General features: G+C 42.3%; 1 protein-coding gene across 2 annotated transcripts in view; it reads left to right on the plus strand.

Annotated features, from left to right (window-relative positions):
- Nucleotides 1-25,613, plus strand: part of LOC118391023 (glutamate receptor 1-like) — a 91,101-nt gene that overhangs the window by 42,142 nt on the left and 23,346 nt on the right. For both annotated transcript variants that reach the window (XM_035781943.2, XM_035781944.2), the window contains exons 4-11: nt 6,566-6,753; nt 12,504-12,557; nt 14,860-15,018; nt 15,118-15,285; nt 15,820-15,924; nt 16,729-16,839; nt 20,565-20,771; nt 24,133-24,623. In XM_035781943.2, the coding sequence (XP_035637836.1) occupies nt 6,566-6,753; nt 12,504-12,557; nt 14,860-15,018; nt 15,118-15,285; nt 15,820-15,924; nt 16,729-16,839; nt 20,565-20,771; nt 24,133-24,623 (1,483 nt within the window). The remainder of the gene's footprint in view (nt 1-6,565; nt 6,754-12,503; nt 12,558-14,859; nt 15,019-15,117; nt 15,286-15,819; nt 15,925-16,728; nt 16,840-20,564; nt 20,772-24,132; nt 24,624-25,613) is intronic.

Consider the following 25,613-nt stretch of genomic DNA (forward strand, 5'->3'; position numbering starts at 1 on the left):
AAAAATGTCATTTGAAGACAGTCACTCTGGCCCTGAGATAAAGGTGAATGGGGGCCTCTTTGAGGAGTATTTGGAAATTCAGGCATTTGGAAATTGCTTCCAAGGATGAACCAGACTTTGAGGTCTACAAATTTTCTGAGGTCTTGGCTGATTTCTTTTGATTTTCCCATGATGTCAAGCAAACAGGCACTGAGTTTGAAGGTAGGCCTTGAAGTACATCCACAGGTACACCTCCAATTGAATCAAATCATTTCAATTAGCCTCTCTGAAGCTTCTAAAGCAATGACATAATTTTCTGGAATTTTCCAAGCTGTTTCAAGGCACAGTCAACTTAGTGTATGTAAACTTCTATCCCACTGGAATTGTAATACAGTGAATTATAAGTGAAATAATCAGTCTGTTAACAATTGTTGGAAAAATTACTTGTATCATGCACTAAGTAGATGTCCTAACCGACTTGCCAAATCTAGTTTGTTAACAAGGTATTTGTGGAGTGGTTGAAAAACAAGTTTTAATGACTCCAACCTCAGTGTATGTAAACTTCCGACTTCAAGTGTATATATAGTGCTTTCATTTCTAAGTGGTAAAAAATATGTATGAAAATAACATCAAATAAAAGGTGACATTCTGCAGTGTCACCTCTATATGAAACATTTTATCAAGACAAATGCCGGAATATAGAGCCAAATTAAACATTTTAGCTTCACTGTCCAAGTACATTAAATGTGTAGGGGAGTGTACGATATGTCAGAAACAATGTCTCAGAACAGAAGATCCTTATTTTCATGCTAATACTTCTGCTTCAAAACGGATTTACATAAACAGAAGGGCACACGAGAAAGAAAACCCAAGCCTCACTTCCTCCACCACATCATTAAACATACGGGTGAACATAAATCGGAGAGAATTTATATGGGGGGAATATTGATGTGCTGGTGTTATTGATACAGGGAAGGAAAGCCATTGATACAGGGAAGGAAAGGCATTGATACAGGGAAGGAAAGGCATTGATACAGGGAAGGAAAGGCATTGATACAGGGAAGGAAAGGCATTGATACAGGGAAGGAAAGGCATTGATACAGGGAAGGAAAGGCATTGATACAGGGAAGGAAAGGCATTGATACAGGGAAGGAAAGGCATTGATACAGGGAAGGAAAGGCATTGATACAGGGAAGGAAAGGCATTGATACAGGGAAGGAAAGGCATTGATACAGGGAAGGAAAGGCATTGATACAGGGAAGGAAAGGCATTGATACAGGGAAGGAAAGGCATTGATACAGGGAAGGAAAGGCATTGATACAGGGAAGGAAAGGCATTGATACAGGGAAGGAAAGGCATTGATACAGGGAAGGAAAGGCATTGATACAGGGAAGGAAAGGCATTAATTCAAATGGTTCAGCTGCAGTCGCACGTCACCCATCCAAGTTCCAAGCCGTGTTCCTCAAGGAGAGAAGAGACGTGAATGGGGGAAGGAAGGGGAGAGGGGGGCCACTGAAGTAGTTCCCTCCACTTTTTACTATGATCACCCCCAACTGCATAATGTCTTCAGATTAACTGTCTTCAAACATACTTCCTCCTTGTCTTCCTCATTGCAAAATACTCTAGCCTTTCCATTTCCAGTATTAAACGGGGGGCATTTGAAATGCTAAATTTTTCCCTTTTTAAACTTTGGGCCTTTGGGAAAGCTAATACGAAGCAGCACATATAATTTGGTGGAGGAGAATAAATAGGCATGCAGACAGCAGCATGGTGCCTCAGCTTGGCTGTCAATTTTAGGTGTGGTGACAGTGATTTCAGGTGACTGGTGTGAAAACAACCTGCGCAGCTCTGCCTCGCACACAGTCTGCTGTTTAGCTCGGTGATATCCTCTGTTCCCTCTATGCAGTGGCACTGTGCTAAACAAACCACTTCTGATCAAAAAGCATTAGGAATTTATTTATAATACCCGTTTATTTACCAAGGTGCATTTAAAGGCAAGAGTACACATAGTATGTACAGTGCCTTCAGAAAGTATTTACACCCCTTGACTTACACATTTTGTTACAGCCAGGATTCCAAATTGATTAAATTGTTTTTTTTTTCTCTCACCCATCTACACACACACACAATACCCCATAAAGTGAAAACAACATGTTTTTTAATGTTTTTTGTAAATGTATATAAAAATAAACATGTTAGAAACACATTTGGCAGTGATTACAGCTGCATGTCTTTCCGGGTATATCTGTAAAAGCTTTGCACACCGGGAAGGTACAAAACTCTTCGAGCTCTGTCAAGTTGATTGTTGATTATTGCTCGACAGCCACGTCTTGTCATAGATTTTCAAGCCAATTCAAGTCAAAACTGTAACTAGGCCACTTAGGAACATTCAATGACATCTTGGTAATCAGCTGCAATGTACATTTGCAGTGTTATGGGTTACTGTCCTGCTGAAAGGTGAATTTGGCTCCCAGTGTCTGTTGGAAAGCAAACTGAACCAGGTTTTCCTGTGGGATTTTGCCTGTGCTTAGCTCTAGTTTTAATGGCACATGCACATGTACAGAGAAATGCCTTTGTTGCAAGCTCTAAATCCAACAATGCAGTAACAATAACAATGTAAAACTAAAAATAACAAGTTAAAACCAAAACACAGGAGAAATAAAAATAAGAACATGATAAAGTAAGCAAGTATACTATACAGGGTCAATACCAGTACCATATTTAAAATGTGAAGGGATACTGGATCGACATACATACATACATACATACATACATACATACATACATACATACATACATACATACATACATACATACATACATACATACATACATACATACATACATACATACATACATACATACATACATACATACATACATACATACAACCGTTCAAAACTTCACTTAGAAATGTCCTTGTTTTTGAAAGAGAAGCAACAACAACAAAAAATCTGAATTAAAATACATCAAATGAGTCAGAAATACATGGTCTACACTGTTAAAGTTGTAAATGACTATTTTAGCTGGAAACGTCTGACTTTTAATGGAATATCTACATAGCCATTCAAAGGCCCATTATCAGCAACCACCTCCTGTGTTCTCCTGTGTTCTCCTGTGTTCCAATGGTACGTTGTGTTAGCTAATCCAAGTTTATTATTTTAAAGGGCTAATTGATCATTATAAATCACTTTTGTTATTATGTTAGCACAGCTGAAAACTGTTGTCCTGATTAAAGAACCAATAAAACTGGCCTTTTTTAGACTGTACGGCTATGTAGCTATTCATAATATCTTTTGAAAAGCAGTTTCCAGCCACAATAGTCATTTACAACATTAACAATGTCTACACTGTATTTTTAATTAACTTGATGTTATTTCAAAGTGCTTTTCTTTCAAAAACAAGGACATTTCTAAGTGACCCCAAACTTTCGAACGGTGGTAGTATACAGTTATACAAGTTGGAAGTTTACATACACTTGGAGACATTAAAACTCGTTTTTCATCATCTCCACAAATGTCTTGTTAACAAACTATTGTTTTGGTAAATCGATTAGGAGATCTACTTTGTGCATGATTACAAGTCATTTTTCCAACAATTGTTTACAGAGATTATTTCACTTAAAATTCACTGTATCACAATTCCAGTGGGTCAGAAGCTTACATACACTAAGTTGACTGTGCCTTTAAACAGCTTGGAAAATTCCAGAAAACGATGTCATGGCTTTAGAAGCTTCTGATAGGCTAATTGACATCATTTGATTCAATTGGAGGTGTACCTGTGGATGTATTTCAAGGCCTATCTCCAAACTCAGTGCCTTTTTGCTTGACATCATGGGAAAATCAAAAGAAATCAGCCAAGACCTCAGAAAAGAATTGTAGACCTCCACAAGTCTGGTTCATCCTTTGGAGCAATTTCCAAACGCCTGAAGGTACCACGTTCATCTGTACAAACAATAGTACACAACTATAAACACCATGGGACCACGCAGCCGTCATACCGCTCAGGAAGGAGACGCGTTCTGTCTCCTAGAGATGAACGTACTGTGGTGTGAAAAGTGCAAATCAATCCCAGAACAACAGCAAAGGACCTTTTGAAGAAACAGGTGCAAAAGTATCTATATCCACAGTAAAACAAGTTCTATATTGACATAACCTGAAAGGCCGCTCAGCAAGGAAGAAGCCACTGCGCCAATACCGCCATTAAAAAAGCCAGACTACCGTTTGCAACTGCACATGGGGACAATGATCGTACATTTGGAGAAATATCCTCTGGTCTGATGAAACAAAAATATAACTGTTTGGCCATAATGATCATCATTATGTTTGGAGGAAAAAGGGGGAGGCTTGCAAGCCGAAGAACACCATCCTAACCGTGAAGCACGGGGGTGGCAACATCATGTTGTGGGGGTGCTTTGCTGCAGGAGGGACTGGTGCACTTCACAAAATAGATACCATCATGAGGCAGGACAATTATGTGGATATATTGAAGCAACATCTCAAGACATCAGTCAGGAAGTTAAAGCTTGGTCGCAAATGGGTCTTCCAAATGGACCAAATGACCCCAAGTATACTTCCAAAGTTGTGGCAAAATGGCTTAAGGACACAAAGTCAACATATTGGAGTGGCCATCTCAAAACCCTGACCTCAGTTCCATAGACCATTTGTGGGCAGAACTGAAAAAGCATGTGCGAGCAAGGAGGCATACAAACCTGACTCAGTTACACCAGCTCTGTCAGGAGGAATGGGCCAAAGTTCACCCAACTAATTGTGGGAAGCTTGTGGAAGGCTTCCCGTAACGTTTGACCCAAGTTAAACAATTTAAAGGCAATGCTACCGAATACTAATTGAGTGTATGTAAACTTCTGACCCACTGGGAATGTGATGAAAGAAATAAAAGCTGAAATAAGTCACTCTACTATTATTCTGACATTTCACATTCTTAACATAAAGTGGTGATCCTAACTGACCTCGAAGACATGGCGTTTTTACTAGGAGTAAATGTCAGGAATTGTGAAAAACTGAGTTTAAATGTATTTGGCTAAGGTGTCTAGGCATCAGGATATATGATAAACAGTAGCAGCAGCGTATATGATGATTGTATGGGAGTGGATCTGTGTAGAGTCACAAAAAAAATCTAAATCAAATGTATTTATATAGCCCTTCGTACATCAGCTGATATCTCAAAGTGCTGTACAGAAACCCAGCCTTTGAGTTCCTGGGAACAGGAAGGCTAATGTCCATCTTAAAACATGTGGGGATTACAGACTGGGACAAGGAGAGGTTGAAAATGACCTTGAGTATATCGGTTAGCTGTTCTGCGAATGCCCTGAGAATGCACCCTGAAATACCATCGGGCCCCGCAGCCTTGTGGGTATTGACCTGATTAAAGACTTTACTCAAGTTGGCCCCGGAGAGTGAGATCACCCAATCTTCTGGGTTGGTGGCGCCCCTCACTTTATTGTCCCCCCAAAAAACTCCCTTGTTATTGCCGATGACAAGCATACCCATAACATGATGCATCCACCACCATGCTTGAAAATATGGAGAGCATTCCTCAGTGATGTGTTGTATTTGCCCGAAACATAATGTCTTGTATTAAGAACATAAAGTACATTTATTTGACACATTTTTAGCAGTTTTACTTTAGTGCCTTGCAAATAGGATGCATGTTTTGGAATATTTGGGTTCTGTGCAGGCTTCCTTTTCACTCTGTCATTTAGTTTAGTAATTGTGGAGCAACTACAATGTTGTTCCATCCTTAGTTTTCTCCTATCACAGCTATTAAACTCTGTATTTGTTTTAGTCACCATTGAAATCCCTAAGCAGTTTCCTTCCTCTTCGGCAACTGAGTTAGGAAGGACGCCTGTATCTTTGTAGTGACTGGGTGTATTGAGACACCATCCAAAGTGTAATTAATATGCTCAAAGGGATATTCATTGTTTGTTTTTTACCCATCTACCAATAGGTGTCCTTCTTTGAGAGGCATTGGAAAACCTCCCTGGTCTTTGTGGTTGAATCTGTGTTTGAAATTCACTGCTCGACTGAAGGACATTACAGATGATTGTATGTGTGAGGTACATCGATGAAGTAGTCATTCTAAAATCATGTTCAATCATTATCCACAGAGTGAGCCCATGCAACTTATTATATGACTTGTTAAGCACATTGTTACTCCTGAACTTATATAGGCTTGCCATAACAAATGGGTTGAATACTTATTGACTCTGCTTTTCATTTGTAATACATTTTTGAAAAATATATATTTCCACTTTGACATTTTGGGGTATTGTGTGTAGGCCAGTTACACAAAATCTTAAAGTAATACTTTTTAAATTCATACTGTCAAAGGGTGTGAGTACTTTATGAAGGCACTCTACTATAGAAGCTGAAAATCAACTCTTTTAATTCACAACGTTGTTGTGACTTGCTCCATACAGTAGGTGAAGTCAAGTAAGCAGGTGTAAATGCAATTTCAGTGGCTACAAAGGATGAAAAGAAATATATATAGACCTAAGTTTGGTTTAATTACTCAAATATGCCCAGACTAATTAGTATTTACCTTTGGTGTTTGTCTTGTCATTTAGGCCTGACAGTACTCCAGAAGATTCTGGACACTGCAGCAGAGAAGACATGGCAGGTGACATCAGTGAACCTGGACAGTGGTATGGATCAGACGGCCTTCTTGAAGGTGGTTCAGGACCTAGAGAAGAAGAAGGAGTACAACATCATCCTGGACTGTGAGCTGGAGAGACTCAACATGATCCTCAACCTGGTAAATAACATTGGATTGACAGACTGTCCAGTAATGAAAAGGGAGATAGATGTAAACTAGACACATTACTTCAATGGTGGGATGGGTTCACTCCAACAAGAGGACCACTCAGCTAGAGTGACAAAATAACCCTTTCTCCTCTTAAGTGTCATATCTACTCCTGCTCCTCCCCTCCGGCGTGCGACGGTGCCGGAATTACTAACCACCGGTCCTGGGAATCATCATTGCGTACACCTGGCACTCATCATTACGCGCACCTGGCACTCATCATTACGCGCACCTGGCACTCATCATTATGACTCACACCTGGACCTCATTACCTCCCCTTTATAGGTCCCTTTTGTTCATTCCTCAGTTGGTACTGCACCTGTGTTCATGTTACCTCGCTTCTGGCACGTTGTCTTGTTGTGTTCATTAAAGGTTTGACCTGTGTCTTTTCTCATGGTGTCATTGTTACCAACAAAAAAAATGGAAGCAGCAGGAAAATTGGATATCTCTCAGACGGTCGACGAACAGGGTTACCTTCTGCTTCAGCACCATGACCAGCTGGCACAATTGGGGATGCCCATGGATGAGGTCCTTCGCAGTTTGTAGGATCTCAAACATTTCCAGGAGAATACTCTAGAACCAGCCTACCCAGTGAGCCAGCCCAACAGCCCATTCAGCAAACTGCTCAGGGCAGCGATGCCCATTTATCCCTCCCAGAGAAATATGACATTACCCAATCCAAATACTGTGGCTTCTTACTTCAGTGCACACTTTATTTTACACACCAGATGGAAACCCCTACCACCGAAAGGTGTAAGGTTGCCACGGTTATTTCTCTGCTGACAGGGCGGGCATTGGAATGGGCTACGGCGGTCGAGGAGAGGAGCTAAATTCATGAGGGGTTCATGGCTCTGTTTAAATGGATCTTTGATCATCTCCCGGAGGGTAGAGAGGGAGGTGAGCATCTACTTCAATCACGGCAGGGAGATCAGGTGGCTGCTGAGTACGCGCTCACCTTCCAGCGCTTCGCATGCTATTTAGAAGAGGTTTGCACGACAAGGTCCAGACGGAATTGGCCTGCCGGGACGACAACCTTACCCTGGACGCGCTCATAACCTTTTCCGGGAGTGTCGGGCATTCTCATCGCTTCCTTCCCTCCTTCAGCGAACACTCGGAATCAGAGCCTGAACCCATGGAGGTAGGGGTCACACACCTCCCTGCGGCGGAGCGCTGCAGACTGATACAACTGGAGCTCTGTATGTACTGTGGTCAAGGAGGGCACAGACTCCAGCGGTGTCCGGCACATCCAAATCCTGGATCTACTAGAATAGCGGGACGGTCACATGATCTGCCATCCCCTGGGCCAGGAGCTAATATTCCATCTTCATCACTTCCTGCTAGGCTATTTTTTTGGTGTCCATCTCGTTGGTTGACTTTTTATTTGTATTTTATTTCACCTTTATTTAACCAGGTAGGCTAGTTGAGAACAAGTTCTCATTTACAACTGCGACCTGGCTAAGATAAAGCAAAGCAGTGTGACACAGACAACAACACAGAGTTACACATGAAGTAAAAAATAAACAAGGTAATAACACAATAAACTGTCCCTCATGTCCTGTGTCAACAGTTTTAGTGGATTCCGGTGCCGCAGGGAATTTTCTGGATCAGACCCTTGCCGCCTCTCTCAATATTACTTCATACACGCCCTCCTCTCCTTTTCCGGTGCAAGACCCTGATTGTCGGCTATTAGGATCCGGAACCATTACACACATCACTCAACCGCTTACCCTCACTGTGGAGTCCAATCATCAGGAGAATATCCCCTTCATCACCAGTTCACAAGATCATCCTCGGCCTCCCTTGACTTCAACGCCATAACCACACCATTTCATGGTTGAGGATGAGAATCACAGACTGGTCACCTGAATGTCAGAGGACCTGTTTCCCTGTTCCCTGTGGTTCCATGTCAGTTGAGAGCCTTTTGGTTGCCTTTCAGCCCAACATCCCGGAGGTATACCAGGATCTGAGGGAGGTATTCTCCAAAACCCGGGCCACCTATCTCCCCCATTGCCCCTGGGACTGTGCCATCAACCTGCTTGCTGGTGCAACACCTCCATGCAGATGTATCTGCCCTCTGTCTGTGGCTGAGACCCAGGCCATGGAGGATTACATTCAGGAGGCGCTCCAACAGTGGTTCATCAGCACCTCTACATCTCCTGCGTCAGCTGGGTTCTTCTTCGTGGCCAAGAAGGGTGGAGGATTACACTGGTTACAGAGGACTCAAAGAAGTATTGGTGCCGTCTGCCGTCGAGCAGCTCCACGGGGCCCGCTTCTTCACCAAATTGGACCTGCGGAGTGCCTACAATCTCATCCGCATCCGGGAGGAGGATGAGTGGAAGACTGCATTCAGCACAATGTCTGTTCAGTACGAGTACTTGGTGATGCCCTTTGACTTTGCCAATGCTCCGTCAGTGTTCCTGGCATTCGTCAACGAGGTGGTCAGGGACATGCTCAGACGCCAGGTGATCGTATACATTGATGACATCTTCATCTACTTGGTTAATCTGGAGGATCGCATCACACATGTTCGAGCAGTCCTGGAACGCCTCCTAGCCCATCAACTGTTCGTCAAGGCTGAGAAGTGTCAATTCCATCAGAGGGCGGTCCCCTTCTTGGGTTACCAAATCAGCCAGCAGGGAGTGAAGATGGGTGACAAGAAAGTAGATGCAGTCAGGTTATTGCCAGTCCCAACCACACTTAAATGGTTACAACGGTTTTAGAAGTTTGCCAACTTCTACCGTCGATCATCAGGAATTTCAGCTCTCTCCTTAAGGGAGGGTCCAGCAGCCGATGAGGCCTTTTGTCTTCTCAAGGGATGTTTCACCACCACCCCAGTGCTGAAACATCCAGCTCCCACTATATCCTTTGTGTTGGAGGTGGACACTTCCGAGGTAGGCGTGGGGCAGTTTTGTCTCAATGACAGGGGAACCATTCATCATTATCACCGACCATTGGAACCTGGAGTACATATGGACAGAGACTGAATCCGCGCCAAGCCAGGTGGGCCCTTTTCTTCACCAGGTTTAACTTCACACTAATCTGTCGCCCAGGCTCAAAGAACACCAAGGCCGATTCCTTGTCCCACCTCTACGATTCAGGAGAGGGCCCTGTCCTGAGTGAGCCTAAAATCCTATCCTCCCGAGTAGTAGCTCCTGTGGTCTTGGACTTAGTAGCTCCTGTGGTCTGGGACATATATGTGGAGAGCCGCCAGGGAGCCCGCAACCCTGAACTGTCCTGCCGGGAACACCTACGTTCCTACAAGGATAATGGATCGGCTGCTGACCTGGGCACACCCCACTGTCATTGCTGGACATCCAGGTATTTCTCACACCATCCACTCCATCACTGAGAAGTACTGGTGGCCCACCTTGGCACACGATGTCACTTGTTCCGTATGTGCCCAAATCAAGTCTCCCTGGAATGCTCCAGCAGGGAAGTTCCTACTGCTTCCTGTGCCTCAGAAACCCTGGTCTCATCTATCCATTGACTTTGTAACCGATCTCCCGTCTGACGGTTTCACCACCATTCTAGTGGTGGTGGATAGATTGCGAAGTCAGGTCTCCCCACTGCTCTCCAGGTTGCTGAGGCATTCTTCCAGCAGGTCTTCCGGCATTATGGCCTTCCGGAGGACATCGTCTCCGACCGTGGCCCCCAATTCACATCACGAGTATGGAGGGCCTTCATGGAGAAGCTCGGGGTTAGGTTATAGCTGCCCAGTCACTACCGTATCTCACACTCGTTTCATGTCTCCCTTCTCAGGCCGGTGGTTCCTGGTCCCCTAGCAGCTGCTGTCCCCCAAATTACGAGGACTCAATGTATTTTGAAAGATGAGACATTAAAGATTATAAATTCTGCTTTAATGTCACAAACAAGACAAACATCAGTGAGTGCACTTCACATTTCCATAAAACTCATGTGATATACACGGTTTGATGTACAGTTTGATACACGGTTTGATGTACAAGAATGCCTATGTTTGTATTTTTAAGAAATTTTGAGATGGACTGCACATAATGACAACCCGCTTCACTGAATTGCCTTGTGAAAGCCTAACACTAAGATTGTATTTTATAATTTAACTAGTCATGTTGGCAATAGAACACGCTTCCAAATGATTCCCCCTGACCCAGATTGAGATTTATAATGGGCTGTTTTTGGATTGTGTAAACTACAGTAATTGTGTAAAGGCGGGGATGCAGGCCAAAACTAGGTGGGCTTGTTTTAGTTCCTCAACGACACAGCTAGGAGAGCTCAAAAAGCACCTTGTGGTTGAAGACTCTTTGAGTCACCAAAGTGCATTGAAATTACTTAGGAACTGTGCACACTTTGGACAGTTCCTACCCCAAATTTTCCAAGAATATTGTTACTGAGTGTATTTTCAGATTTAGTTATCAACAAACGCAGCAAAAAGTACAGTAAATATCAAATGCACATAAAATCAAGTAATGTTTGTATTCCCTCTTGTGTCAAGTGAACTGTTGTGTCCTGACGTTTAGTCTAATGTTCCCATAATCTCAACTGTTCTGTATTTAAAATTGGAACCATGGTTATGCATTTCCATATTTCTTCTGCACAAAACACTTCATTTTAGCCCTATCCATATAGTCCAATTCCCCTGAGTGTAAAGGGGTTAAAAGGGTTCAGTTTGAACATGTAATGTTGATGGTGTCTCTGTGCTATACTTTGCCAGTCTCTGGACAGGGGATAGTGGAGAGAGGTCTGTAGTGAAGAGAAATATATATGTATGATTTTAGATCATAACATCAGTCAGTTCTCCGGGAACAACAACAGTTCCCTGGTAAAAGTTATTTACTGTACTGGAAATGTCATCCCCACAGTGAGTATATTTAAAAATATATACAGTGTATATATATTTTTTTTAAATCTTTTGAAACCATCAAAAATCTTTTGATAAATGTTGTGTATCTTGTTCGAGAGAGAGAGAACAGTTCCTTTGAGCTATTTTGAATATGTAAGATCTCCTTAGTACTGTCTTTTTCCAATGGACAGAAGCTGTATGCTGATGTTAGAATTTGATGACATCAACGTGATATTGAGCAGAACAGGCCCTGTACTCATACATGTTCCTCTGTGTCCACTTTGCCAACAGGTCACACGATTCTGATCCTTTGCCAATTATTGGAAAATACCAATTAGTAGAAAAAGATACGAGATGGGCTGCCTGTGTAAACGCAGCCATGGTGTCTGAACAGCAGAGAGCTAGTGAAATTAGGATGTTCACAAACATGTAGGTTTCAGATGAGCATTTGGAAATCAGTGGTCAGGCTCAATTAACCCTGACGGCTGCTTCATTTTGTGTCCCCCAGCCAGAGGCTGTCCCGGGCCTGTCAATCACAGGGGTACTAGTGATTTTGATGCAGATTGTGCACATGTATTCATTAAAGATCTAATTGGGCTTCCCACAATGACATATGCCAGATCCTTCCCAGCCCTCCACAGTGAGTTGTTCCAGCTGCACATTTTCTACTGAGCCCTGATATTTTACTCCGACATCCAGGCAGAGATGGGTGATGAACAATTAATTCCTCAAATATGGGACCAATTAGCTCCTATTTTGGGATGACCACGATGAATGGGATGCTTCAATCCACATCTGTGATGAAATAGCCTCATCTTCATTAGATGTGATGCAAAATGCTTGATCCAAATGACATAATTTTCATTTCTATTATCCTTTCCAGATCGCTGCTCAGAAGAAAAACCTAAAAAAGTATCACTACATATTGGCAAACCTGGTAAGTCTGGCCCTCTCTGAAATGATGGAAGCTTTAATGCAATATGCAAGATCCATTGCATAATACAATTTCATTATTTATTTTCAATCTATTTCAAATGTCATCGTAGATATTAGTGAAACTCCCAGTAAGGAAACACTACTGTGAAAGTTGTATGAATTTGTTTTGTTCACAACACTACAGATGCCACAGTGAGAAGTAAAATAATAACTCCATCCCCACTGACGGATCAAAAACTTTGAAGCACAACTGTAGCTTAAATGTATGCAGCATTGATAGAAACTGATTGTTTAGATTAATCGATGGTGGCGTTGTTCCATGTATTGGTGCCTCTTCATCTTCTCTGAATCTGACTGACTGTAGCTCTTCTGCTTGTCTATGCAGAACACAATGTAGACAGATGGCTGATTACCCGCTGAGCAAGGGAATGATCCTCCCGCAAGGAATTGCAAGGCTCTGAGCTTTTTATGTGTAGGAAAGTGTGTGTGTGTGTGTGTGTGTGTGTGTGTGTGTGTGTGTGTGTGTGTGTGTGTGTGTGTGTGTGTGTGTGTGTGTGTGTGTGTGTGTGTGTGTGTGTGTGTGTGTGTGTGTGTGTGTGTGTGTGTGTGTTTCCTTTGCATAACTAAACAGAAGTTATTCCTCCATTATTAATGGAATCAATTCATTGCTTGATGTTTATATTCATTGGCCACCATCACTTTATTATTGTTAGTAGGCTAAAATGATAAGCACTGTGATGGTAAATCAAATTCAGCAGGGACCTTATGAGCTTATAGTAGATACAATAAATATGAGGCAGAAGGGACTCTGTTCGAATGCTTCTGCATTTACACTTACTGTATCCAGGTGTACTGTAAGCATAGACGTTTCCATAGAAATAGAACTGTAGTGTCTAGTGAGTTATTGTATTGCTATGGTTGACTCTCACATTAGCATAGCTTCAGACAGAGCTCTGAAGTTAACTGTCGCCCTAGAGGCAACAAGCTAGCATCTTGCTTTAGTGGTATGTTGGGTTAACTTTTAGGTGTGTTATACGGAGTACTTCTTTAGGAGAGGATGCAGTATGTTTGGCTTGAGGTTGCATGTCAAGAGCATGGTTTAAAAGTGTACTCTAGAGGGCTCAACTCAGAGATCTGGAAACATTTGTGGTAGACCTCATAATTGGACTGTGAAACAGAGAAGAAAAAAAAGTGACTTCACAGGCAGGATTGTTAAATTCATAATTGGATTGTGCTATAGGAAAAAGAAACACCCCAAAACTGCAATTGTACAAGTAGGATTTCTTAGCTTATAATTGGGTCCAGTAAACGGGGGAGCTGTCAACTCTAGAATAATGATGATCATAAAGGCAGCAAGATGCAACACTCTGTGTGAATAGGATCCCTGTGGTTCATTACCATGGGAGATATTTTCTGGAGGGGGGCACACACACACACACACAAACATAAATTCACAAACACATTCACACTACCTCTCTTTATTGATTAAGCATGGCCTATGTAACAAGACTTGATCTTAGTTATCAACGTGTGAAGATCCCCTATACTTCCAGCGTTCTTCTGATTAATTGTAGCCTCGGGGTAAGAATGAAATATGTGAATATGGGACTTTTTATCATTCAAAGAAAGCATTAAAATAGTGTCTGCTGAAGCCTGTTTCCAAGGCAAGCTGCAGTATGACTCCAGATGGGAGGTTTAATGTAGTTTGATGCTCTTAGACTCAGGAGCAGGTAATTAAATGCAAATACGGTGAGGGGAGTCTCTCCCACATGGTTGCCCATCATATCCCTACGTCAATCAAAGAAAGCACTAGGAACAATTCAATTTTGAAGTACCAATTTGAAGTCCTCAGGCAATTTTCTTGATGTGTGTCTGTTGTGTGTTTTAGTATGCACACTTACCCGCGTGCTTGAAGACTGTGAGAGTGCTGTCCTGTGTTTGACTTGAAACAACTGTGTTATTCTATCTTTGCATGAATATAAGTAGTCATATTTGTAAATCCATATAACAAAAGTGGGCAGATGAAGTTGAAAAGACAGCTGCGGAGATTGCTCGTCGAACTGTAGAAAAGTGTTTTTTTTTGTCCTGCGCTTCATAGATTTGTAATGATTGCGTGGACTTTTAATCTCTGGCTTCTCAAGTGGGGTTGAACAGCTGAATAGCAGCTCTGAGAAATCAAAACTTTCAATACCAGCACTCTGAAAAGAGACTGTCATGCAATTATCTGCACCATCATTACGGCTGGGACATTTTTGGCTCTGTTTTGTTTACTTAGCTCAATTTTGCTTCGGTTTCTTTCCTAGGGATTTTTGGACATGAACTTCACCGAGTTCCAGAAGAGTGGTGCCAATATCACTGGGTTCCAGCTAATGAACTACTCCGACGAAAATGTCAGCAAGGCCATAGAGGAGTGGGTGGACTTTGACAGCAAAGACCTCAAACTACCCAAAGGAAGACTGAAGGTATGATCGAACTGTCTCATTGTTCAGAGATCTCCCTATTCAAGTGTTCAATGTTACAATAAACACATATGTGTTGCCTCCTCGGATTTGCCCTCTCAGTACACAGGAGCCCTCACATACGACGGAGTGAGCGTCATGGCAACTGCGTTTCAGAACCTTCGGAAGCAGCGTATTGACATTTCCCGGCGAGGTAATGCTGGCGAGTGTCTGGCCAACCCACCAGCTCCCTGGGGCCAGGGTATCGACATCCAGAGAGCCCTACAGCAGGTAGGCAGTTAGCATCACACACTCCACAGCCACAGCTGGATGACAATGACTTTGATTCAAACTCAATACTAGCCGCACATGTAATGAATCATGTATGACTATGAGAAATACTGTACAATACAATAAAATACAATTAAATAAAATACAATACCATCTTAATGAAGTACTATTGCTGTTAAACCCCCCAGTTTCAGGCCCACCAACATTTTGAGAAACAGCAATTGCAAGTCTATGAGCAATATGTAATTCTTAGATAGTTATCTTGTGACCTGGAGACTTATATTATGTTAGACATCATGCAATGTCAACCCAACCAACTGGTAATATTATAATCCTCAGATAGCAATCTTGTGTTCTTGAGATAAGAAAAATGATGTCATGCTATTTTTGCTTGTAGCTATGATGATGTATACAGTATTGTGTGCAATGTAGCAGATGTTGATTTCTTTGTGTACTGTACTTAAAAAGCCTTGAGCGTTAATTAGTTAGCAGTTCTTCATACCAATCCTGGTCTATATCTGGCTTGTCCCACAGGTTCGGATTGAGGGATTGACTGGACATGTCCAGTTTAACGAGAAAGGCCATCGGACCAACTTCACGGTCAGCATAATGGAGCTGAGCCCAAGTGGACCACTGAAGGTGAATCGGGACTTGTCTATAATCTCTATAATTATCAATCAACCTCTTTATCATCCTCAGGGGAAATATATTGTGTACAGTTAGACAGTATACTGTATGATATTTGACCTAAACACAGTAGACACAGTAGAATGAATCCATCCAATTTGATTTAAATGTTTGATTTAATGATTGATTTAATGTTAATGACAAATGATTTTTCAATAGAAATGGACTGGTCATTTACTAACAATATGCCCAGCATCAAGAACAGCTGGAGCCAAGCAAAACATAACAGTAAAATGAACTAAATGGCATTGTCTATAATGAGTGTCTCCAATGTTTACGTCCTGTCAGAATTTTCATATTATGTTATTCATATGCAAATCATTTCTTTACATTGAATCAGAAAATGAGTTACCCTAGTTCTTTGAGTTTATAATATACCCATTTATATTTCACATGACAACCAGAGGCACATTAGCTATAGAACTTAGTGATCTTGCATATGTGGAGCAAATTCCTCTTATCATTTAGTATGCAGGGAGTTTGTGCATTAAGATGGCTGTATATTTCTCTTTAATGTTATCACCAAGACAGTCTTACAACCTGAGAGTGGGACAGGCTGGCCAGGAAGTACAGTAGGAGGCGTTGGTTATCACGGAGTATGGCTTAAGGACTAGCTAGGGGATTAACCATATGAGTTAAGGGATGTGCTTATCCCCACAATACACTACAGTATATTCATACGAATTACACTATAAATAGAAATGTAGGATTTCCTCTGCTATGTGTGTTGACATACTGTACCTCTTCCGACTGCAGGTGGGCTACTGGAATGAGAATGAGAACTATGTGAACACAGCCGTATACACACCGGTGGTTGAAGAATTCTTCGGACTGCAAAATAGGACATACGTTGTGACCACTATCCTTGTGAGTCTCACTAGCTTCACTGAAAGGCTCTGTGTTTGTATGGTGATAATGTTCCATGGACCAAAAGACGACAGTTGTTTAAAGCTGCGTTTGGTACAGAAACACAGAACAGTAGAGTCGCTTTTATCAACCCATGTGGCAGTATGGCAGTGCAGTATGACGTTACAAAGTCCTGAGAACTGTCGGTCTTTTTTGGCCCTCGTGATATCTGCACAGCTTTGTAAACAGAAGGTATCTGCAGCAAAAGAACAGATACACAAATTCTCTCATGTTGTCATATGACAATGCCCTGGCAGCAGAAGCCGTGGTATTAGTGTGTCTTTGAGGGCTGTCCCAGAAGCGACTCTCCTGCCTGGCTATGAAGTCAGAGCGGTCAGAGTTGGCAAGCCTGCTGATTATGCTCTTTCCCTTTCTGCATGGTGACTGCATTCAGCTTCTCCGTTGTAGCTCTGCCATATCAACACATCAGAGAGGTTCAGGTCACCTCTGATCAGTCCCGTCGGCCGTGCTGAATAACACTGCCAGTCGAACGAACTGGCATGAGAATGACGGCCAGGTGTAAAGGCTATACTGAAAAATAGGGATTTTTTTGGTTAGATTCACAAAGGGATAGAAATGATTGGCAACTATCCCAGAGAAATTGGAGAGTGTATTTATTTAAACTTTTCACATCCTAATTGCAGGGTTTCTATTTTGTACAGCACATTCATCCATGTAAGCAATCCCTGTTGAAATGGTCTATCAATTCCAGTGGGTCAAGTTATCTACATGAGGTAGGAAGGGATCAGGGAGGGAGAGCCCTTACCTGTTTCAAAATGCTTCAGGCTTAATCTAAACTCTTAATTCTGTCCTTTTGACACCACCATCTTGACCACACTATGGTCTATTTCCAGATTGTACGCTATGCTGTGTCCACCTGTAGCCTTGCCATGAGGGCTGTTTTCACAGCAACTCTGTTCTGCTTTATCTGGAGGGCAGAGCTCCACACAGCCCCTTTACAGTCACCCCGGCCTGGCCAGCCAGAAATAGCAGGAGTGCTGCTCGCCCATCATATCTGAGTCAACCCACACTAAGGAGACCGTGCGAGAGGGTGGCCATGAATAATGCCATTTGAAGGCCCCTTCCTGTAGGCTACACAAAGAAATGTACATACATTGGTGTGAAGCCCCATGGTCAGGGATGTAGTGCTGCTGTAGCACGCCTGGTAAAAATATTTCAGTACATTTTATTCTGATTTAATTACCACAAGAATTCCATGAAAACGATAGAACGAGTAACTACATAAATATGTAGGCTATTGCAGCCTATAGGTAGGTAAATGATGGTTTCCTCCCTGTCTTCTCTCTCTCTCTCTCTGGCAGTGGCGTGAATTATGAATAACTGTAATCGTGTGTGTGCGGAGGCCCGTCGGTCAGACGCTTGAGCACTTTGAGCGGGCCAAATCCAACATAGTAAGATAGACAGAATACTCTACCAGGGGTTTCTAAAACGGCTGTCCTCAAAACAGTTTATTATGGACTTGGGGCTAACGTATGACGCACTTGAACTCGCCCTACTGTCCGAGAGCTTAGTTTACAGAAAAGTACTACCTCTGTTGCGTATTCAGACAAACTGATCCACCGCATGAACCTCATCATCACACCAACGAGATCAAGGATCCAAATTTACAGCGTGTCTGCCTGCACGTTCATAAAGCTCCATGGGACTCATCTTGCGCAGTGGAGCCCAGAACGATATGCGAGCACTTGGTTACGGTACTGTTCTTTCACCACCATGATTCAAAGCGTGTTCAAATCGCTTAAAATAACCCTCATCAAGATCTGTTGTCTATTAGTTCGACTCCTCACTTAATAATAATAATATTACAAATAGAAACTTCTCACTTCTCACAATGATGCTCGATTAGTAAAGGTACACCAAAGCTAAATCAATGTCTTGCAAGATCACATAATGATTCATTAGTATTTTACATAACAGAACCAAATATACAGTACACTGAACAAAATATAAGTCTTGGTCCCATGATTCATGAGCTAAAATGTCAAATCACAGACATTTTCCATACTCAATAACGTTTTTCTCTCAAATGTTGTGCACAAATTTGTTACCATCCCTGTTTGTGAGCATTTCTCCATTGCCAAGATAATCCATCCACCTGACAGGTGTGGCATATCAAGAAGCTGATTAAATAGCATGATCATTACACAGGTGCACCTTGTGCTTGGTACTATAAAAGGTCGATCTCAAATGTGCAGTTTTGTCAAACAACACAACGCCACAGATGTCTCAAGTTTTGAGGGGGAGTGAAATTGGCATGCTGACTGCAGGAATGTCCACCAGAGCTGTTGCCAGATAATTTAATGTTAATTTTTCTACCATAAGCTGCCTCCAATGTCATTTTATAGAATTTGGCAGTACGTCCAACAGGCCTCACAACCGCAGACCACGTGTCTGGCGTCGTGTGGGCAATGTCAACTGATGTCAACGTGTGAACAGAGTGCCCCATGGTGGCGATGGGGTTATGGTATGGGCAGGCATAAGCTACGGACCACAAACTCAATTGCATTTTATCGATGTCATGCCATTCATCCACGCCATCATCTCATGTTTTAGCATGATAATGCACAGCCCCATGTCACAAGGATCTGTACACAATTCCTGGAAGCTGAAATCATCCCAGTTCTCTAAGACATGTCACCCATTTATGCATGTTTGGGATGCTCTGGATTGACATGTACGACAGTGTGTTCCAGTTCCCGTCAATATCCAGCAACTTCACACAGCCAAAGAGGAGTGGGACAATTCCACAGGCCACAATCAACAGCCTGATCAACTGTATGCGAAGGAGATGTGTCACGAATGCATGGGGCAAGAAAATGGAGGTCACACCAGATAGACTGGTTTTCTGACCCACACCCCTACCTTTTTTAAAGGTGTCTGTGACCAACAGATGCATATCTGTATTCCCATTAGGCCCTAATTGACAGATTGTTGCATGTTGCGTTTATATTTTGGTTCGGTATAATAGCATATACTGTAGCATAGTATGCCTATAATATGTTACACCAAAAACACCTTATCTGAAGCTGAATAGACCAAAATAAAATCAACTGCACGCGCCACCGGGCAGGATAAATGCTTTGATTTAAACAAAATAAGCCTACACGAAAGGCTAATAGTTTGTTAACATCATTTGCTTTCATTTGCTCATGAAACAGTCGTTCAAGAAGATCTAAATGCATATTCCCATGAAACTGATTGAGATCAAATGATTGGCATGCAGTTTGGATATTTCACTGGAAAAACGTGAATTATAATCATTCACGATTGACAGTGATAATGGCCTATTTTGAAATCAGGTAGGCCTATGCCTAACTTGTTGTTTAAGGATATTAAAAATATCATATTTTCTTCATGCTTTCTGTGGTCAATTGGAGGATGCATTTTATGCATAGGCCTATTCTACAATGATATTCAATAGGCTACATCTGTCAGTACTTTGATTGAGAAATTCTGACATCATAAAAAAAATTGCACTATACCACTGCCCAATGTTTGCATAGAAGGTGATATAGTATACCGTATCGTGTACATTATCCCAAAGAAAGGTAGACAAGGAAAGCTTAATAATAAATGCCCCTGAAAGAGTCATGGTGAATGCATGCAGTATGTGATGAAAATGTGTAAAAGAACCAGGCATCAATGTTGTCCTTCATGTTTCCAAGGAATCTCCATATGTGATGCTAAAGAAGAACCACGAGCAGCTGGTGGGGAACGATAAGTATGAGGGCTATTGTGTGGAGCTGGCCGCCGAGATCGCCAAGCATGTGGGCTACACCTATAAGCTAGAGGTCGTAAGCGATGGCAAGTACGGAGCCAGAGACGCTGAGTCCAAGATGTGGAACGGGATGGTGGGCGAGCTGGTTTATGGGGTTAGTAACCATCTCATGAACATACCAGGCACCTCACTACGCTCAGAGGACACATGTGTTTATCATACACTCTCCGACAACACAGCAGTCCATGGAATTCATCCAATGGCAAGGACAATAATAGCTTTTTAAGTTGACACAGCCTGACTCATTCTTAATGTAACCGCTCATTCGGTTTATAAAGTTGGCAGTAACTAAAATAGAATGCTGCAAATGTGGTACAATGTTTGCAACAGTACACACGATTGTACCATCCCTATTCCCAAACTTGTTATAGTCCTGTACCCCTTCAAACATTCAACCTCCAGCTGCGTACCCCCTCTGGCACCAGGGTCAGCATACTCTCAAATGTTGTTTTTTGCCATCATTATAAGCCTGCCACACACACAGAACTGCTTGTTGCAATTTCAATGAGGCTCTCTTGTTCAGATATCGGTAAGTGGACTAGAGGCAGGGCATGAAAGGAATAAAGAATCCAGTTGTTTGTGTCATCCGTTTCGGGAAAGTACCTGAGTAAATTGAGCACCCCACTCGCTCAGGTGCTTCGCTATAACACATTTGACATTGTCCGTAAGCTTGAGTTCATTTTCACACAAAAAAATAATACAATGATGAAAAGAACTGTGTGTTGTCCTTGTTAATGCAGACAGAGAAGAGCCCCAACTTCTTAATCATAGCCTCAATTTTGTCCCGCACATTGAATATAGATACAGAGAGTCCCTGTAATCCAAGATTCAGATCATTCAGGCGAGAAAAAACATCACCAAGATTTGAGAAACTCGTCATCGTGCAAGCGGTCTGACAAGTGAAAATTATGGTCAGTAAAGAAAACTTTAAGCTCGTCTCTCAATTTAAAAAAAAAAGTGTCAATACTTTGCCCCTTGATAACCAGCGCACTTCTGTGTGTTGTAAAAGTGTTACATGGTCGCTGCCCATATCATTGCATAGTGCAGAAAATACACGAGAGTTCAGGGGCTTTGCTTTAACAAAGTTAACCATTTTCACTGTAGTGTCCAAAACATTCCCTTGGCAGCAAGAGCCTATTCGTGGATGCTGCAGTGTACTCAAGTGGCATCGGGAACAACTACTTGCACGCGCGTTACCAGTCCACTATGTCTCCCTGTCATGGCTTTTGCGCCATCAGTACAGATACCAACATGAGCCGCAGCTACGTTTGGCTACATACGGACTGTTAGTGGAATTCCCGCGAGAAAGTAACGGTTAATGTGATTGATGTTCATTATTTGACTAAGCTACCTGTATTTGAAATTGTGTTGTTATTTCGCTGAAAACTAGATGGTTTAATTCGATTTTTGGCAGTGAAACAAGGCTACTCAGGTGAGGGAAAAAAAACTCATCCAAATGTATAGTCCCGTTAGAAAATATAAATGGACTGTTTGAAAATGTGAAGAAAAAATGTGAATCCAAAGGCATTGCATGTACCACACTTTATATAATGTTTACATACCCTACATTACTCATCTCATATGTATATACTGTACTCTATACCATCTACTGCATCTTACCTATGCCGTTCGACCATCACTCTGTCACGACTTCCGCCGGAGTCGGTCCCTCTTCTTGTTCGAGCGGCGTTCGGCGGTCAACGTCACTGGCCTTCTAGCCATCGCCGATACACTTTTCATTTTCCATTTGTTTTGTCTTTGTTTTCTACACACCTGGTTTCAATTCCCCATTACATGTTCATTATTTAACCCTCTGGTTTCCCTCACGTTTGTGTGCGTGTTTGTTTTATTGTTCAGGCTGTTACTGACGGCTGGTATTTTGTTGCTGGGTTTTGTTATTACGCCCGTTTATTTCCTGGTACCGGTATTTTTCCCGCACCATAGTATTGTGTTTATACTGGTGTTATCTTGTATTAAATACCTTGTCCACACATCTCAGCTCTCTTGCGCCTGACTCCTTTCACCAGTTGCCGACAGCCTTGATACACTCATTCATATATTTTTATGAACATATTCTTATTCATTCCTTTGCACTTGTGTGTATAAGGTAGTTGTTGTGAAATTGTTAGGTTAAATTACTTGTTAGATATTACTGCATGGTTGGAACTAGAAGCACAAGCATTTCGCTACACCTGGATTAACATCTGCTAACCATGTGTATGTGACAAATAACATTTGATTTGATTTGGGCATACCTCAGTTTGGGAATACCTGCATCACAAACTTCACTATAGCTCTTCCCCAGTGATATGCTTCAATATTCAACCAGACACTACTTTAAACCTATTTTTAACCTAACAAATGTCTGCAAAAGACAATGATCTCATTAGTGGATGTTTGTCACATACTAAATACACAAAACAAATTCAATGTGGCTTTTTGTATAAATACTGTTCTGTTCTCTGGAACACGTACAGATCTACATTGTACGTTATGTTGCTGCTGTAGCCAAAGGACATTCTGTGGTGCAGTTTATTTCTTTCCAATACTATGTAGGGTTAACATTAAAATCTTTGAGAAGAGTAACAATGTGTCGGAGAAGTGTGTCACAGCTTGGCTTCAGCCAGGACACAATGTGTCCCTATGAGCTTAAGATATGTTCTGACAAAGGTATACTATACCTCTCACTTTACATGTCCAGCAGCTCCCTCAATGTCAAAACATAACTACACAATGCAGATGGGCCTAGACAGGCTGTCAATGTTGAAGTGGTAAGGTACCAAATAGTCGAAAGCTGTTGCCCGTTACCCCCCAAAAAGTTGAGTAACAGGCAACAGAATGAGCACAATACAGTAGCTGGATGTGTATTCCAGGAAATCTGTTATTGAAAATGTCCCTTACCAAACTGTCACTTCCCATATCTTCAATTTTTCATGGGAATCATGTCAAACCCTATTTCTCTGCCCTCAGGAACTTGAGATGAAAGATACGCTCTAACAGTTTGGTCTAGGGTAATGTAGAATATGTTCTGTCCATACAATGACAGAGGTGCTGGGTGGACTCAACCAAATCAAGTCTCGCTTGGAAGGGTTTTGTTTTTTCTCTCAGAGTAGTAAGCCTAATATTTCTTGAAAGCGATTCATTATTATTCAGCTTGAAAAGACTGAGTGTTTATGTAAGCTGGAGCTCTCTAGAGAGAGTTATCTCAGAAAGTCCTCTCTTATGAAAAGAGAGTTTACTATTACTGTTGTGTATGCTAATCACTGCCCATGGGAATAGTTATTTACATTCCTTCACCTCACCTTAGGAAATAATTTTGTCATCTCCACTTGAAGACTTTATGGGTGCAAGGACGAGTACAGAAATGGGATTTCTGAGTGTAGGGATACTGTTGGTGAATTGATTTGAATTGATGGATACATAGATAAACACGTAATTATCTCCTTGCCTCCTAGAAAGCGGATGTGGCAGTAGCCCCGTTGACTATCACCCTGGTAAGAGAGGAGGTGATCGACTTCTCCAAGCCCTTCATGTCCCTGGGCATCTCCATCATGATCAAGAAGCCTACCAAGTCCAAACCTGGAGTCTTTTCCTTCCTGGATCCTCTGGCCTACGAGATCTGGATGTGCATTGTGTTTGCTTACATCGGCGTGAGCGTGGTTCTCTTCCTGGTCAGTCGCTTCAGCCCGTACGAGTGGCAGGGGGACGACTCCGATGGGGAGGAGGGTCAAGAGCAGCAGCAGAGACAGCAGCACAACCAGCCATCGTCCTCCAGTCCCAGGAGAGAGCCAGGTCAGTCCCAGTCCCAACAAGGCCAAAACCAGGGCCAAGGACAGGGACAGGGCCAGGGGCAGAACGAGGGGCACACCAATGAGTTTGGGATATTCAACAGCTTGTGGTTCTCTCTGGGCGCCTTCATGCAGCAGGGCTGTGACATCTCGCCAAGGTAGGTGATCTGTTTTCTACCCCTGCTGTTAACTGTAGTGTTTCTATTAACAACGTTAATGTCCTTCCTCATTCATCAGTATTACTATGTGTCATCATCAGCAGACATAATCTTGAATTGTGTTTTTTTTTTATTGTTGTACTTGAGTAATACAGTATTTGTTAACGGTAAGATCCTCCATACATTGTCTTACAACAAAATAAATTATTATGATTAAAATACCAAGGTAATGAAAATACAATTAACTCAGGTAATGCGTGAAAACATTTGAACTGATAAAGGCAGGTGACCATTGTCGATCTACTGCAACTGCACTCTGCTAAAGATAAATCCTCCAGTGTGATGAAATGCATTGTCCCCCCCATACCCCCTTCCACATGGTGATGAACTAGGTCAAGAACAAAAGTAGTTACAATAATTACCCCACAGTGAAGACAGCGGAGATGAGTCATCAGCAGACAGGATACAGAGGCATCCTACAGAACAGAACAGAAGCAGAGCAGAGTGACAGACTGACTGGCAGACACTATGGCTGGACTGGGCCTTGAGGAGGTTTTGTTCTATTGACAACCCACGGCAGTAGTAATGAGGTCCAGGCCAGACCCAGGCCAGGGGTACCCTAGTCCAGGTCAAGCCCCAGGGCCCAGTCCATAGAGTCCAGTGCACAGAGTCCAGTCCGGGCCAGGAGGCTGCTTTTGGAGGGGCTTGTTGTGCTCTTAGCAGGGCAGACAGGGACATCAACAGACGCTCCTCAGAGAGGAGATCCAAAGGTTTCCTTAAGATAGTGTTATTTTTGGGGACACAAAAGAGTGTTTATTTTTCATGCTGATTCTCTGTAAGTAGATTGGAGTAACTAGATAGATTGGGTTATGGTGCTTACCTGATGTATTCCTTCCAGTGAGTTAACAATGAAGCAACCCTTTTTTGACATTGTGCCACCTGTGTATCTCACAGAAAGGAAATGACAGACACATATTGGATTGCAATTGC

The sequence above is a fragment of the Oncorhynchus keta genome, chromosome 12, assembly GCF_023373465.1.
Source record: "Oncorhynchus keta strain PuntledgeMale-10-30-2019 chromosome 12, Oket_V2, whole genome shotgun sequence".
Lineage (NCBI taxonomy): Eukaryota > Metazoa > Chordata > Actinopteri > Salmoniformes > Salmonidae > Oncorhynchus > Oncorhynchus keta.